This window comes from Carcharodon carcharias, chromosome 5 (assembly GCF_017639515.1).
Source record: "Carcharodon carcharias isolate sCarCar2 chromosome 5, sCarCar2.pri, whole genome shotgun sequence".
NCBI lineage: Eukaryota > Metazoa > Chordata > Chondrichthyes > Lamniformes > Lamnidae > Carcharodon > Carcharodon carcharias.
This window is the reverse complement of record NC_054471.1, coordinates 82,351,814-82,370,189: the sequence shown is the minus strand read 5'-3', so window position 1 is coordinate 82,370,189 and position 18,376 is coordinate 82,351,814. Positions and strand designations below refer to the sequence as shown.

The 18,376-nt window shown below is 44.1% G+C and overlaps 1 protein-coding gene across 1 annotated transcript in view; it reads right to left on the bottom strand.

Moving 5' to 3' along the window:
* adgrb3 (adhesion G protein-coupled receptor B3) overlaps positions 1 to 18,376 on the bottom strand; it is a 1,012,398-nt gene that overhangs the window by 678,936 nt on the left and 315,086 nt on the right. Inside the window, exons 3-4 of the mRNA XM_041188763.1 lie at positions 9,002 to 9,112; positions 3,697 to 3,858 (exon numbers count right to left, since the gene is read on the bottom strand). Coding sequence (XP_041044697.1) covers positions 3,697 to 3,858; positions 9,002 to 9,112 — 273 coding nt within the window. The remainder of the gene's footprint in view (positions 1 to 3,696; positions 3,859 to 9,001; positions 9,113 to 18,376) is intronic.

Sequence of the window (18,376 nt, the reverse complement as noted above, 5' to 3'; positions counted from 1 at the left end):
CCCCAAGAAGGTCTGGACCCTGCAGGTCCTCCCTCCCCTCACCCCCTTGCCTCTCCACCAACACCACCACTGTCCTCTGCCCACTCCCCTGGGACGTATCTCCCCTCCCCACCTCGAGACTCCCAATGCTTACCTGGTCCTGGAGTCCCGGGACTCAGGCTCTGGAGACCGCTTGCAGTCCCAGTCCTGTCCATTGGAGCTTCTGGCGCTGCAGGGACTAGAGAGCTGCCGGATTGACTGGCAGCTCTCTGGAGCGGAGCTTCATCATGGGTGAGTGGTGGAAGTACTGCCTCCGGCCAATTAATGCTTGTCAGAGTGTTAAATGGCTGCAGGGCCGGCAGCATTGGCAGGGATGTGTTCTCCGCCAGCCCCGCGGATGGCAGGAAGGGAAACCCCACCATCCTAAAAATCCTAGCCTGTATTCTGACACCTCACAAAGCCATTCCCGGGTAATTGGGGTAGAAGTTACATGCTCATAACACCAGCATGGAGCTTTATCCATCAAGGGAGCATTTGGGGATTCTGGCAAGGAGTCAGGGAGGTCTAGGAAACATTCCACTCATTAAAATGGAATTAAAATTAACCTAACATTTCAATTTGCTGTGCAGCTCAGCATTCCACAATCAAAGTAAGGAAATTTTCCTGATATAAAACAGGTAAAAGAATTAGCAATAGATGAATTTTTGCATATTCCGTTTCTACCTGGTGAATTTAATAAATAAAAACATGAACAGTTTATTTCTATTCTGGGTGTGTATTTCATAAAAAGGGAGAGTTGGCAATCCTATAGTGCAGAAGCAATAGCACGAAGCACTCTCAGCAGGGAGAGATCAGGATGCAGATGTGCCTAAAAATCCCATACACTTCTCTATTCCATCAGGAAATAAGAATCTCTGAGTGGGATTTCAAATTAGTGATGTGTTCTTGAAGGCTTGTGTAGAAGAACCTCATGAGGAAGGGACAGAAATAATTCACATGCAAAGTCTGAGCAATAGCTACACAGCCTGAAAAGAACTGACTCCATCCTATCCCTCAAGTCCCTCCAGGCTGACAAGCCAGACTGAACCTTTCCAAAATCATATTTTTAAAAAAAATTCTTTCATGCTGCTGATAATTAAGGCCAGCATTTTGTTGCCCATTCCTAATCGCTCTTGTTAGGCCATTGCAGTGGGCAGTTAAGAGTCAACCACTTATGGGTCTGGAGACACATGTAGTCATGACCAGGTAGGGGTAGCATATTTTCCTTCTCTGAAGGGCATTAATGAACCTTTGATCGTTGTCATGGTTATCGCTATTACTGAGAATGGTTTTCCATTCCAGATTTTATTAATAGAATGCAAATTCGACCAGCTGCCATTGTGGGATTTGAACCCATTTCCCCTGAGCATTAGTCTGGGCCTCTGGATTACTGGTCCGGTGTGTCAATATTTCTCTTGGATGGAAATAATTTCATCAGAGGTGTGTTGGAAAGTGCTGTTTGGGGACTGGCCGAAATGTCTTTGTCAATAGAGCGCCTTACAAAGTGTCTAAAAGGTGACTTGGTTTTTACCAATGAGTGCCCTCAGCAAGTTGTACATGAACAGAAGTCATTATTGCTTAAGGGGAAAATATGGTGCAACCATCAAGAAACAAGAATAACAAAGCATAAGGTGCGTCTATATAACAGAGCCAGTTTCACTGTATAGCTCTGTTGCTGTTAAATTTTCTCCCCTCTTGACTTGAAGTCCCCAATCAACTGCGTGGTAATAATGTGTCAGCCTCAATGGTGAGGGAACGGTGGGCTATTCAACAGTGAAGGTATCACACCTGAATCTGATCCCAATCGCCACAAGTACACATTCCTGTCTTTTCTAGCAGAGGTCACTGGAGGGCAATTACCACCAGCCGACTGCCCCTTTATCCTCCCCAACCCAGAGAGTGGCCAACTTCAGTGCCTGTATTTGTCTTCTTGCTGAAAGAGCTACTTGGACACAGGCTGAAAATCAAGCCTGATTCTTTCTTGTCCCTATGGCCCAGCTGAGCACTGCCTTCATCAACAGATCCACTGGATAAACTGGTGTTACACTTGACTGTTGCTGGGTGACTCTTGGCCAAAATAATAAAAACCCAACTGCAGTCAGCAGCAGCATACGTCTGCAATGAGGACCTTGATTTGCTTATCCTTTGTGCTTAGTGTCAATTTTCAACTTTATTTTTCAACAAGAGTGGCTGAAACAGTAATTGAACAGCAATAATGAACTTCCCTTTTTCTTATAGCAGGGAACTGAGTCTAGACAGTTCAATTTGAAGGACTTAAGTTGACCTGGACATTTTTTGCTCCAACTTGATTCCTTGAAACTATGCATATATAGATTAAATAAACTATGATCTAAAGCTAGAAGTCAAAAAGACTAAAGAATTAGTCTTTGACAGTGGCCAGAGAACTGTAGAAATGCAACTGCCAACTGGAAAACAGATTTATCCCATGGGATTGCATACATTGGAAGCAATATGATTCTTGTTGCGGCTCACTCTAAGCTGTCTTCTGAAAGGGGCTGAGCGGCCCATTTGCTTGCCACAAACCACTATGAATAATATCACCACATGAACTGCGGTGGTTCGAGAAGACAGCCACTTCCTCATCAGGGCTAGGGGAGAGGGACAATATGAACAGTGGCCCCTCTACTAACACTCACACCCCAAGAATAAACCCAAAGCAATAATGCATTCCGCCAGGCAAGGCTTCCACGGTGTCAATGTGCATGTGAGGATATTAGGATGGAATTTGTTATCCTGTGCATCTGCCTAAATCTACCAGAAACAGCAGGAGCCTATAATCACATAGCTGTGCAGGTGCCTGGAACTCATCTATCCAAAAATGGATGTTATACAACCCAACCTTGAACACCAACTTGTGTGACGAGTAAATTACAGTGCCCTAGTGTGAGGTGAATATAATGTTTCAAATACATAAGAGACCTTTTCCGCATTTGGAAAGAATGCAAATTAGGTTTAATTCCACCAGCTCTCTGTTCTATTCTAGTACTGAGAAACCTAATCAAATGCTAACACACTATGACAATTCACTGCGTCCTTTGCCATTAAATATATATATTTCCATTCCTTGCTTTTTTTTCTCCCTCAACACTGAGAGTTCCTTTGTGATGAAGTTGGTCTCCAGCAATGATGGTCTCGATCTTGAACGAAATGAATCATTTTAAGATATACAAACAATCACTATCCAAAACATTGCAGCAGCTGTACACCAACCAGCTAGCGAGAGAAATCAGAATGTAAAGAGTACTGAAATAAATAAATATATGAATAAAGCTGAACAGGCTTCCGCACAGCTGCTGGCGGCATAATGACAAGAAATATTCCCATTTACCTGATGTTTTTGGCTAAACAGTGTGATTTGTCGACGGGTCTAATTGAAAGTATTGAGCTTATCTAGCCACACACTGAGCGTGGGTTACATGGTATCTTGTCAAATCCAAACATATCATTGCAAAACCAATTTAAAAAAAAATATTGACTTCTACACTGGTTTAAGCTTAAAGCAGGTAAAATATCTAAACATTCAATCACACTGAATAAAAAAAAAACAAATGGTAACAGGAGCAAAATGCATGAATTTGAAAATGATTTTTGGTTGTCTCGTCTATCGAGTCATATAATTAAACATCCATATTTTTACTCATCCATTGCTAACACTACCTGGACAGAGGGCAGTGTTATTGCAAACCCTTGATTCTCTTAAAGGCACGCTGCACAGAATCCCGTAAGATGATACACAAGCTCTGGTTCGCACCTGCGACCCTTGACCACATGTTACTGAACACATACTCCACTGGGTCCATTCTTCTGTAACAGGGTCTCCTGCATATAAAGAGTGACATAGCAATTATTAAACAGCATCAATTTCATTGACAATAACACGATAGTACCAAGAATAAACAGGACAGACAAGGTTTGCAATCTTGTGTCTCAGCTAGAAACCATAATCATGAGGGAATTGAAAGGAGCAGTTGAATACACTCCCAGTGATCTTTGAAATCAGTTTGGAATGACAATTGAACGGGCAGTTCTATATATACTGTGTTGGGGGTCTGAGATTTGCAACCAGTACCTCCTGATTGATAGGGTCTGGCTGGAAATACGTTTTCTTGGCGCCTGAGGGGAATTTTGAAACACCTTGGGACCAAACTGAAAAATGTCTTCGCTAGTCAGCTTATAAAATGGTCCTGCAGCTTCACTAGACTGTTAATCACTTTCATCAATCCCATCCCTCAGGCCATTGAAGTTATACTCCATGCTGTGTCAAGCTCAAATAGTGGGACCTAGCCTTCCTGGCATTGGGGAAGAAGGGGAAGAGCGTATAGGGGGTGGAGGGAGGTCGAGTTTGCAAAGTGGTGTGGATGGGAGGGAATCGCTATCACTGCGTTCCCGAGTCAGGCAGGGACCTGATTCCAGAATTACACTTCCATTTTTGCTTTGCCCGAATGCAAACATGTAATTGCAGGCTAAAATAAGCCACTGTGTATATTAACTCAGGAATCCCATGCTATTTAGAATGGAAACCCCATTTATATTTGAGAAGTAATGTCATGACAGCATTAATAGAGGTCAGAAAACAAGCATTAGCAGGAGATAATGACATCTCCAAGGGGCTCTTGGTGGCAATGGCTGAGTCCCATGAACACTTTAATGAAAGTTGTTCCTGAATTGTTAGACTAGTCATTATGTACCTCCTAAGTATGCATTATGAATCATAAAAATCTAAATTGTTTTCAAGTGCACTGACACATTAATTACAAGGTTATCAGCTGTCCTATGCTTTGCTGTATGGTTATCTTTGCAATTCCTGAAGCAAAATCCCTAAGGCACAATAACACATGGGGCTTGGTTCTCCCACAAGCCTGTAATCAACATGTCTAGGATCACTAGAGAAGGAACTGAGGGGTTTTAAGGAAGATCATAGTATATATTTTTAATGCCTCCTTTTTTTCAAATTCCTTGCACCCTCCATGCTGTTATTCAAACAAAGAAGTGCAATTTTTTGCATTGTATGGGCAAGGGAACACAGATCGCCTGCTAGTCACAGTAAGCAATGCGCACCATAGTGTCACAACCCAAACTTAAAAACATTGTATATGGCTGGGGTTTGACCTTGGATGTTTCACTGTGCTCTAGAAAGGTGAATGGAAAATGTTGAGAATACACATTAGAAAACAGACAGACTGACAAAATGGGTGGACAAGTAGCAGATGAACTTTAATGCATAGAAACGTGAAGTGATTCATTTTGGTAGAACGCAGAGACGCAATATAAACTAAAGGGTACAATTCTAAAGGGAATGCAGGAGCAGAGGGACCTGGGGTATGTGTGCATAAATCATTGAAGGTGGCAGGACATGTTGAGAGTGGGGTTAATAAAGCATATGGCATGCTGGGCTTTATTAATAGGGGAATAGAGTGCAGGAGCAAGGAATTTATGTTAAACTTGTATAAAATATTGATTCAGCCTCAACTAGAGTATTGCATCCAGTTCTGGGAACCACACCTTAGGAACAATGTAAAGGCTTTCGAGAGAGTGCAGAAAAGATTATCTGTAACGCACCGCCTGAGAGTGTGGTGGAGGCAGATTCAACTGTGGCTTTCAAAAGAGAACTGGATCATTATCTGAAGAGGAAACATTTGCAGGATTATGGGAGTGGGGAGGAAGGGGAGTGGCTCCAGGTGCATTGTTCTTGCAGAGAGCTGGCACAGATACTATGGGCCGAATGGCTGTAATCATTCTATAATTTAAGTTAGCACCTGTAAAGTGAGAGACAGGTTATGACATGCTGAGCATGAACTTTTCAGCAAAGCTAAAAACCTCTCGCTTGTACTGAACTTTCAGCTCTGACAAAAGGTCCAAACCCAATACATTAACCTCTCCCCCTTCCAGATACTGCCTGACCTTCTCTGAATATCCAGCATTGTGCATTATTATTCCAGATATGCAGTTTTTCCATATTTATTAGTACTCCACAGGAAACTCCTCGTTAAGGGAGTTTAATCAGCAGGACAGAAAAGGACTAAAACAAAACAGCAATTCACCAAAGACAGCAAATTCACTGTTGAAAAAAATTGCTTTCTTTTGAAATAATAAACAAAAGCTATTCCTTTATTTATTAAAGCCTCATCAAAAAGCTGAAGCAAACCAATAACATTGTTTCTGATAGATATTTCAGTAAGTCTTTAACGGTCAGAGGGAAAATGAGGGGACATAGGAATAAACAGGCATCAAGACTCTGCTGTGTGCTACCCATCCATCATAGCATTGAACAAATAGGAGTCCTTTTTTATATAAAACTAAAATTAACGTCCAGAAACTACAGTTGGCGATATGAATGTTTTTGCTTGTCGTCTCTTTGCCTGGTTTAACAGATGAGTTAGTCCATTTAAGTGTTCATCCCCTAATAGCATCAACAGTCACGTCCAGGCTTGAAACCAGTAAAAGTGGCCACAACAGCACTCTCCCCTGTGCTTTCTCCCATATCGAAATAACTGTCTCGAGTGACTCTTGGTTCTTCATGTTTGCTTCAGAAAAGCCTTTGGACTGTTATCGCCGTAATCCAGTTGGGCTAGAGTCCGTTTCTCCCACGTATACCTGTGCTCGCAGGGATTTAATCAGAATGACAATGCATCCTGAAACAGTCGGGGGAATTATTAGAAAAGAGAAATTGGAGCTCCTAATATTTCCAAAGTATGTGTGGCATTTGAGACACTGATGTCCAATAACTTGGTTCTGGTACTTAGGATATCTAGGGAAGGCAACAGACTGAAGCAATAATGTCATCAGAAGCAATGATGCAGCCCTTGCTCTTGTTATATAGTCTATTGAAGGTTGGTAGTTGCAATAACTGCAACTCTGTCATTGGTTTGGTTGAGGGCTTGAATTGGATTAAAATGTCAGCACTTCTAATGATTTTTCTTATGGTGAACTGCAGTCTAAATTTCTCCTCAGTATGGTTTTTTTTAAGCCTAAAGCTTCAATAACTGTTTCCAAAGGAGTTTAACTCCAGTTACAATAATAAACAGAGCAAAAAGATAGCACCATTCTTAATGCAGATAGACACACCTTAACTCCCCAAGTATTTTCATGTCACAATCTCAACGCTGCTGATAATAAATCTACATCAATGACTTTGCACCGTTTCAATGAAAACCGGCAAAGAGGAGGCTGTTTATTTAACTGGGGTCAAGGCAGGTTAGAGAGTGCAGCATAGTTTTTTTCTAAATAAAATACATTTATATGTATTACAGATCTAATTCAGTGGACAAAAAAGTACAATGAACACCAACTACGTCATATACCAATAGTGAACACAATGCAATGGTGCCTTGCACTGAATTAGAAACAGTCCATTTCCCCTGGATCTACTTGTCAACAACTATAGCAGCACCGGGCGTGATGGAAATGAAACACTAAATGCAGAAAACATGCAAAATTAAAGGTAAAAAATACACAGTTACATTTGAAAATCCTGATTATTTCCCCCCTTTATCACCTCCTACTCATTGAAGCCCAATCTCTTTTAGACAGGGTGAAAAGGCAATCTGAACTGAAGGCTTCTTCAGAACATTTTGTGCATGTTACTCCGCGACTGATTGGCAGGAATAGATCTTCTACTGAGGTCTGCTAACTTTATCATTTTCCTCCTCTCTCTTTGCTTTTCTAACCCCCTTCTTCCTCTTAACTCTTGAGGTCTAGCAGCTCATCTATTTCATTAGAATCACTTCTTTTGAACTATAAGGGAACCCTGAGCATCAGATGCCCAGGCGCCAGAAAATTAAGTGAAAAGATAGGGAAGTATATGGTCCGCCATTAACACGATTAAATGTTAATGTTGAAAACACTTAACAGTTCAATGATTCAGACTTGACTATTTCAATGGACATGAGCGCACGAAATTCTTTTTTGAAAATAATAATGCAAATCAAATCCTGCATTAATAAACCAAGAGGAAATAAGTTCAAGAAAACCTTTTGTGCAGTATAAGATTAACAAAATGAAAAACCTTTTTATCCCAATCTGCTCATCTCCATCAGCTAGGGAATGACGATAGGTTCACCCTCAAACCACACAATGAGAGTGGGCAAAAAAAATAGCACTTTGAACAGTGAGCTTCTGAATGGTTAGGCACACTTAAGTATCCGTTGGAGGTGGAAAACATGACAGCTTGTACAGATTTTTAATTGATGAACAATGTCTATGTTAATCACGATCATCTGAATTGGAGAAGGTCATAATCTTTTCCTGAAATTTTAACACGGACAATCTCTCACATCACATGAGCTCATTTGGCATGCACGTTCTAGCACTCTAACAGTGAACACAGAGTGACTACAGAGAACCAAGGAGTAGTTTTAGTAATTTTATACTCACTCTCCAGGGGTTGGGGTGGGTGGTGATGGGGTGGGGATCGGGTAGAACATCAGTTTTACACTCCAGCTAATGTTGACTTCAACTGAGAATAAAACCTGTGCTGCACCTGATCCCATCGGTTGCCCAACAGGTGGGTCAGGTTAAAATGGCAACCAATGCAAATGTTTTAAGGGTCTATGACATGTGGTTAAAGACAAGGGTTCCCCTATGTATCTAGGGGCAGGACACTCAAGAGCCCCAAACATTGACCCACACAAACATGAATATCTAACCTCACCCAAGTTCGGTTCATTGCTTTTGTAAAACTAGCGGAAACTCCTGTAAGTAATAATCTAATGCTTACATGCAAAGGTGTCATGTTTTTATTAATACTAAATTTGTGCTTCTAAAATACAGTTGTCAATTATTGTACAGCTACTGACTTGATGGTACTTCTGGACATTTTTGGGTGACCAGTCTTAAAGAAAATGGTTAATGTACAAGAAACGTCACCTGCACCATTAAAATAAAAAAAAACTCTATGAAAGCATGCAGTGGGTTTGTTATATTGATAAAATGAAGACAGGAATAGAACTATTGAATTAATTACCAGTATGTGGCATAATTTTACCAGCATCAGCTTGTTCCTGAGGGACCTTTCTCTCATGAACTGATCGAGGTCGCTGACTTTTTATTGTGTGATCTCCCATCAATCCATATTCTAAGGACAGAATAGAGGTTTATGAAAGCTCTACTATTGCACAATTACACACATTTACATTTGTATCTTATTCATTCTTACTGATCTTAATGACAAAGTACGAACAAAACAGGTACAGAATCTTTTGTTAATCAGTGTATTAAAACTTACAAATGCACATTCTATCACTGCTGATGAGTGGAGTGGGCTGGGCTGGGGAGTTCCTCTCGTGTGCTGCACGGTGAGAGAATGATAGCCACTCCTTTGTGAAGGGGTTGGCAAGTTTCTGTATGCAAAGTCTGCATTAGGAACTCAGGCACAGGCGTAGACCATTCAGCCCTTGTAGAATTAAAACAGTGAAAAAAAAACTGAGAAAGTTATTCAAATGCTCCTGGTCGGGTCTTGGGGGAGTAAATTGTTTCAGTCAATGCAAAGCTGATCTGAGGGGTTAAAGTGGTCTCCGCCAGCCACGTGAAACAGGATTGCAGCGAATTGATAACTGATTTCTCACTGTGCCTGATTGTTTTTCCACCAAAGCTCACAGAACAATGGCTCAAAATCTGTTGGAACACTGCTTTCCTAGTCTCACTATTGCTTTTACTTGGTTTGAAATTAAAAATCTTGGCAATGTTTTCCAAGTCATTGCAAACTAAAATCTGGTGTGGCGAACAATTGGCTGTCAATATGCTACAGTCCCAGTTGCTGGCATAGACCCTTGTAAAATTTGAAGCTGAAATTTGTTTAAAAGAGGAGAATTCAATAGTGCATAATGCAGATGCACACTCAAGAAATGTGCTTACATTGCTTTACATTTGAAGGGACTTTTACATCACACACACAGCATTTTCTGTGTTTTACAAACAGGCTTTTTGACACAACTGGTCCATGCTGGTGCTTATACTCTACACGAGCCTCCTCCTCCCCGTCTTCATACTATCAGCATATCCCTCTATTCCTCCCTCCTTTGTGTGCTTTTCGAGCTTCCCATTAAATGCATCCATTAAATACATTTGATTTAAAATAAATTTTAGTCCACAGCTGCCATGATTTATCAAGCACCCTCTCTAAAGGTGCATCATGAATGTGTCTAATTCTGTCCAAATAGCGTAGACAGATGTTAGTTTTACAAAAGCATAAAAGCAGTAAACCCATGTGTAGGATCCTTCCCGTGTAAACATAAGTTTGAAAGATAACTAAATCATTTGGGGAAACAGCATTTGTTGCCAGAAACTGAGTAAAGGAAAGATAACATTCCCTATCTTTCCTTGTTGAGTGCAGGAAGGGATATTTCACATTGTTAAACATATTCTGGGAATGCTATCGGAAGCAGGAGATTTTGGAACAGACAGAAAACATCCTCTCAGCTTGCTCTTGAGCAGTAGTAGATAACAGGAAAAAACTGACAAAATCTGAACGAATGAAACTGGGGAAGGTTGATGACAAACAGTGTGTGTTGAGAGTGAAGACAGCTAAACACTTCAGGTACAGGCACTTATCACAGCCATTCTGACAAAGGCACTTAACCTAAATATCTTTTTGCCATTCCCTCCACCAATTTTTTCTTTATATTACTGAGCATTGGAAACTATGGACTAGAAATTAATTTGCCCTGTTTTTTGGGTGTGGAGAGGTGTTATGGTTTGTAGTTTGCCCAACTGGAAATGAGCTGGGCAGCAAATTTGTATACACCTCAAATGGCCTGATTTTTTTATCCTTTCACAGGATGTGGGTGTCGCTGGCTGGGCCAACATTTAATGGCCATCCCTAATTGCCCTTGAAAAGATGGTGGTAAGCTGCCTTCTTGAACCACTGCAGTCCATGTGGTGTAGGTACACCCACAGTGCTGTTAGGAAGGGAGTTCCAGGATCCTGACCCAGTGAAAGTGCAGAAATAGAGATATATTTCCAAGTCAGGATGGTGAGCGACTTGGAGGGGAACTTCCAGGTTGTGGTGTACCCGTGCATCTGCTGCTCATGTTCTTTGGGTGGTAGAGGTTGCGAGTTTGAAAGGTGCTGTTGAAGAAGGCTGGTTAAGCAGCTGCATGGAATCTTGTAGATGGTATACACTGCTACCACTAGGTGTCGGTGGTGGAGGAAGTGAATGTTGAAGGTGGTGGGTGCAGTGTCATTTAAGCGGCCTGCTTTGTCCTGTCTAGCTTCTTGAGTGTTGTGGGAGCTGCACTAATCCAGGCAAGTGGGGAGTATTCCATCACACTCCTCACTTGTGCCTTGTAGACGGTGGACAGGTTGACTCCAACCAGCAGAGAGTTTTCACCGATTCCCATCTAGTTCTGCTCGGGCTTCTTGATGCCACACTCAGTCAAATGCTGCCTTGATGTCAAGAGCAGTTACTCTCACTGCATCTCTTCTGTCTATATTTGGACCAAGAGTGTAATGAGGTCAGGAGCTGAGTGACCCTGGTGGTGCCATCACCATTCACAATTGGATGTGGCAAAGCTTTGATCTGATCTGTTGGTTGTGAGATTGCTTAGCTCTGTCAATTGCATGCTGCTTCTGCTGTTTGGCATGCATGTGGCCATGTGTTGTAGCTTCACCAGATTGATATCTCATTTAAGGCATTCTTGATGCTGCTTCTGGCATGCCCTCCTGCATTCCCCACTGATCCAAGATTAATCACCCAGCTTGATGGTAATAGTAGAGTGAGGGATATGCTGGGCCATGAGGTTACAGATTATGGTTGTACGCAATTCTGCTGCTGCTGATGGTCCACAGCACCTCATGGATGCTTGGTTTTGAGTTGCTAGATCTGTTTGAAATCTACCCATTTTGCACACAATATGCTGGAGAGTATCCTCAGTGTGAAGGCGGGACTTTGTCTGCACAAGGACTGTGTGATGGTCACTCCTACCGATAATGTCATAGACAGATGCATCTGTGACAGGAAATTGATGATGATGAGGTCAAGTAGGCTTCCTCACCACCTGTCACTGGCCCAGCCCTGTAGTACTTGGCCAGCTCAATCAGTAGCGGTGCTACCGAGCCACTCTTGGTGATGGACCAAGAGTACATTCTGTGCCTTGCCAACTTCAGTGCTTCCTGCAATTGGTGTTCAACATGGAGGAGTGCTGATTCATCAGCTGAGGTGGGTTGGGGGGGTGGGTGGTGCGGTGGTATGGGATAATCAGCAGGAGGTTTCCTTGCCCATGTTTGACCTGATGCCATGAGACTTTATGGAATCCAGAGTCGATGTTGAGGAATCCCAGGCATACTCCCTCCCAACTGTGTGCCACTGTGCCGCCACCTCTGCTGGATCTGTCTTTTTGGTGGGACAGGACATATCCAGAGATAGTGATGGTGGTGTTGGGACATTGGGCAGGATTTTCTGGCCACGCCACTGGCAGACATTGTCGCAGGCGGGTCAACAAAATTTGGAGGGCCAAAAAAAGTCAATGGCTTTCCAAATTTTCCAGTCCCGCCCACAACGATGCCTGCCAGTGTCGGGGCCATAAAAATCCTGGCCATTGTCTGTAAGGTATGATTTGGTGAGTATGACTATGCCAGTCTATTTCTTGACTAGCTTGCGAGACAGCTCTCCCAAATTTGGTACAAACCCCAATTAGTAAGGATGACTTTGCAGGGTCAACAGGGCTGGGTTTGCCATTGTCATTTCTGGTCGATCCGTCCACCTGATTTCTTTCCTTTTAGGTTTTGTAGAGAGTTGGTACAACTGAAGGGCTTACTAGACCATTTAGGGCAGTTAAGAATCAACATTGCTATGGGTCTGGATTTGCATGTCGGCCATACTAGGTAAGTATGGCAGAGTTCCTTCCCTTTAGTGCACCAGATGGGGTTTATGCAACAATCAATAATGATTCGATGGACAAGCTGTTAATTCCAGATTTATTATTTAATTGAATTTAAATTCCACCAACTACCATGTTGGGATTTGAACTGGTGTCCCAATAGGATTAGCATGGGCCTGTGGAATACTAGCCCAATGATATTAAACTCCGGCACCGCCTCTCCCAGTTGTAGCATGGCCATGGTCTGCTATGTGCTGAGATGAGACTCCATTGTGTGGCCAGTGCCCTCTCTGCACCCCAGGGGTTGAGTCACATTTTGAAAAAAGCATATGTTTCAGGCAGGCTTCCCTTCTTAAAGGCGCAATCCCTATAAAAGTGACGTTGCAGCACTGGACTACAGACTGTTGGATAATCACAGTTCCAATGAGGGACAAGGAGCTTTGCACATCTCACTCATCAGGGAAAGGGGCTTCCACCTCAGTGACAATGCTTTCGATGCATGGGTCAGTGAGATACAGAGGAAGAAAGAAGTCATAATTCTGTTAGGGATGGGGGTGGGATGCAGGCAGGAAGCTCAGGAGACTGAATCTCTGAGGGAATGGGGAACATTTGTGTCCACAATGTCACTCCAGGACATGGCAGCAGTGTCTGAAAATGGTTAGTGACCTCAACTGAGTGGTGGACATGAATGAATGCAGTTGCACTTCACATCTCCTACTTGACCACACCTCACACTGATCAATGCACCACATGGTCATCACTCACCCAGCAGCACTCCCTGACACTCAGGAGAATCACCTCACATGCACACATGCACACGCACAGACACAGACACACATTCCAATCCTGCCAACCTCACACCCATCTCTACACGCCTCTGAAAAGCACAACACACTGACACATGGTCGGTGGCATTCTGGTCTCTTTCAGGAGAAGGCAACCACAACAGGCTGGAGACCCAAAGCACTGGTAGAGAACCAGCACACCTGCATCCCCTCAGCAATGCTGCATGGGATTATCAGCAGCAATACCATAAAGCCCGGGGCACCCAGAGCTGTCGAGGCCATCCTAGATGACAATAAGTTGCTGCCTTTTACACCTCCTCCACTCACTCCTCACCCTCATCCTGAAAGGTGCCATGAAACAGGACCTGTCGATAGAGTGACTGCGGACTTTCTGCTTTGAACCCACTTCACTTTCTCATATCTTTTTGCACTTTCAGATAGCCATGAACTGCCGGCTGCTCAGCCTCTACAGCCTCACACAGAAGGCCAAGCATATGAACAGAATTCTGAGGAAGAAGCACTGTCACTTGATCTGGTTGTCTTTTGAGGAAAGGTTGAACAGGTTGGGCCTATATTCATCAGTGTTTAGAAGAATGAGAGATGATTTTATTGAAACATAAGATTCTGAGGGGGCTTGCCAGGGTAGGTGTATGTTTCCCCTTGTGGGAGAGTCTTGGACCAGAGAACACAGTTTTAATATTCATTCATGGAATATGGGCAGACCAGAGGGCATTTAAGAGTAAACCACATTGCTGTGGGTGTGGAGTCACATGTAGGCCAGACCAGGGTAAGGACAGCAGATTTCCTTCCCTAAAGAGCATTAGTGAACCAGATCACATCTGAACCAGTTGGGTTCACTAATGGGTTTCATCAAACTTTTAATTCCAGATTTTTATTGAATTCAATTTTCACCATCTGCCATGGCAGGATTTTAACATGGGTCCCCAGAGCATTACCCTGGGTCTCTGGATTACCAGGCCCAGTGACAATACCACTATGCCACCGCCACCACCTCCCCATTTAAGATGGAGATGAGGAGAAATGTCTTTTCTCAGAGGGTCATTAGTCTGTGGAATTCTCTTCTCCAGAGAGAAATGGAGGCTGAGCCATTGAATATATTCAAGGTTGACTTAGATATATTTTTGCTTGACAAGGGAGTCAAGGGTTATGGGGGACAGGCAGGAAAGTGGAGTTCAGGCTACATCAGATCAGCTATTAACTTATTGAATGGCAGAGCAGGCCAATTCCTGCTTCTTATGATCCTGTGACCCTCACAGCCAGCAGTTCAGACACTGGCACTACTCGAATGTTACAGGTTAGTGTGGAGACAGGATGCATTGAGTCACCAGGGAAGTGTGGCTACAGCTAGGTCAGTTCATTGAACTCCCTGAAGGATGATGTCACCCACCAATGCCGCTGCTGAGCACTCAGATGAGGATTGGGGTGGACTAAGGAAAACGCTGATGAGCGTGCACACCAAGATGCTTGGTACATTGACAGGCCTGCCAGGTGCCGAAGGAGTACGGGGGAGTCCAGCTTCACCATGGCGCAGAGCATCACACAGAGCTGGAAGACTACCCTTTCCAGCATGGAAATGGTGACCAACTCAATGGTAGCTCTAGCAGACTGACCCATGATGGTGTGTCTGCTGGCTGCTGTCTCAGCTTCCAATACAGCACAGGCCCATATCTCAGTGCTGCAGTGGAAGCTCAGACAGAGGCCATGAGATCCCTGGCTGCTGCCATCCAGGCACAGACAGCCAATATCATGGATGCAGATGCCAGTGCTCAAAGGGACATGTCAGCTCTGACAGCAGTCCAGCAGTCTTCTGCACCAGGATGGCTGCACCAGGGGAGTGGCAGTGATTCCATGGAGCATGAACCTGATGTCGGGTCTCAGGATAACAGCATTCGTGCTTCCATCACCATCAGTCCCCATGCTGCTAGCTGTCAGCCAGCCAGCCCAGACTGCTGCCGTCCAGGCTGCCATGGTGCAGCCCAAGGCTACTTGAGATGCATGCCCATCTGCAGGTTCACCTACTGACAATCAGCAGCCATGCTGCATCCACTGGGGTAGCACTGTGTAGGAGCAATAGGACAAAGGTACCCAGCAAACAGGCACTACGCGGATGTACATGGGTGATTAATTCTGTTTTTCTTTATATTATTCATGCATTGTTGAATAAAGTAGTTGTGTGAAGGTTTTTGCTGTATTGATTGATGTTGGCCAAGGGTGAGGTGTCAGAAATGGATTATTATAAGCAAAAGGTGGGTCCACCTTAGGGGTGGGGAAGTTAATTTTAATTGAAGGGAAGTCTCACAATGCGGTCCCTCTCACTAGGTAGATGTATGTGGTGCAAGTGGTCCCGGCCTCTGCTCCTCCAGCAGTGGACTCAAACTCTCAGAAGGTAGTAGCTGTTGTCCTCCAAATTGCAAGTTTCTAGAGGACACAGGATACCACCACAAACATGGGCAGTCTCTCAGGCATGTCCTGCATAGATCCCACTAACCACCTCCCCCCACCCCCACCACAACTACACCACCGCACCCCCCCCTCCCCCCCCAAGTCATCTAACCAGTGAAACCATTGCTTTAGGAGTCCCATGGCTTGCTTCACAATGTTGTGTTGGTGACTCCTCATCACAACGCACTCTGAACCTGTCTGGTGGGATGGTGGAAGGGGGTGTGTGAAGCCATGTGTGGAGGGGGTATATCTCATCTCCGAGCAGCCATCTTGCTGGCTGCCTCTGAGGCCTGAAGAACCAGGGAATTACTGTCACATGATAAGATTTTTGTGGGTGCTACCAGGTTAGTAGGAATTCAACAAGATGAATTTCTTGGCTTGGTCGCACACCAACTGCACATTGGCAAAGTTGATAACCATTGTGGTTGTGATATTATGCCCTGTTGATATGACGGGTGCTGCAGAGCCAGTGCCTACCGTCAATGACACCTTGACCATTGGGAAACCAGCTATCTTGGCAAACCCAGGTGCCCTCATATCCTACTCTTGCCTGCTCAGGGGGAAGAAGCTGAAGTCTCCCTTCCTCTGTTATCTCCTGTATGCTTCTGTGAATAGTGAATTTGGCACATTGCTAATATCGCCAGCTCCTGCTTGGAAGGAACTGGTTGTGAAGAATGAAGGGGTGACAGTGATCTTCACAGGCACTGGGATGGTTGTTCTCACCCTGGTTTGAGGCTCTGGGTATTCGTGAAAGAGGTGACACAACTCCGTCGTCATGACCTTAGCAAGGTGAAACCACCCAAGCCACTGCTCCTGACTCATCCCAACATAGGACTGGTGCTCCTGGAAACCCCTCTTACGGTAAGGTCTTCTATGGAGAGCCCTCCTTCTCCTCCCTCCTCGCAGAAGTTCCCCTCTCTGCCTCCTCGGCATGTCCTGCTCTCATTGCAGAGAAAGTGGCACTGCATTTACTGTAAAAAGAAGCAGCGCTAAGCAAATGAATTTCAGGCCCAGTGTCATCCAAAGTAAGGCCATTAAGCAGTTACAAGAAGGAGAAAGGAATAAAAAGTATCCCTGATGGGCTTAGATGAAAAGTGTGGAAGGACATTTCAAGTGGAGTCAAACACTAGCAAAGACCAGTTGGGCTAAAAAGTCTGTTTCTGTTATCGAATCATCAGGTCATTATGGCACATTGAGTCCACGTTGGACTGTGCCGTTCATTCTATATCAAAGTCCCTTCAAATCACTATTCTCTCATAGCTCAGTCAAATCAGCTACTCTCTGTCTGTTTCTAGCAATTGACTCATGCTGATTGCTACCGGGAAGGAGCCACACCTTGGGGTCGACAGAGTTTTGGAGAAAGACCAGTGTTGGCTGTTGCCTATGGCCAAAGTGAACGACTGATCACCATCTTGAGGTGCGACCTGGTTAACATTGAGCTGCAGGGCACAAGTGGACATTTTCATCCAGCTCTCCAGATTCAAGTCAATCCTGCTGGCAAAATGTGCTTGCCACCTGAACCTGGCAGATCTTTGGACAGCAAACAGTAGGCCCCTTCCAAAATGGCAGTGACCATATCGTTGGTTTTTTAAAAATTAATTCACAGAATGTGTTCGTCGCTGGCTGGGCCAGCACTTGATGCCCATTCCTAATTGCCCTTGAGAAGGTGGTGGTGAGCTGCCTTCTTGAACCACTGCAGTCCATGTGGTATAGGTACACCCACAGTGCTGTTAGGGAGGGAGTTCCAGGATTTTGACCCAGCGTCAGTGAAGGAATAGTGATATATTTCCAAGTAAGAATGGTGTGTGGCTTGGAGGGGAACTTGCAGGTGGTGGTGTTCCCATGTATCTGCTACCCTTGTCCTTAGAGGTAGAGGTTGCGGATTTGGAAGGTACTGTCTAAGGAGCCTTGATGTGTTGCTGCAGTGCATGTTGTATATGGTACACACTGCTGCCACTGTGTGTCAGTGGTGGAGGGAATGAATGTTGAAGAGAGTGGATGGGTTGTCAATCAAGCAGGCTGCTTTATCCTAGATGGCATTGAGCTTCTTGCATATGTTTGGAGCTGCACTCATCGATGCAAGTGGTTACACTCCTGACTCGTGCCTTGTAGATGGTGGAAAGACTTTGGGGAGTCAGAAGGAGAGTTACTCGTCACAGAGTTCCTATCCTCTGATCTGCTCCTGTAGCCATAGTATTTATATGGCTAGTCCAGCTCAGTTTCTGGTCAGATATAACCCCCAGGATATTGATAGTCAGGAATTCAGCAATGACA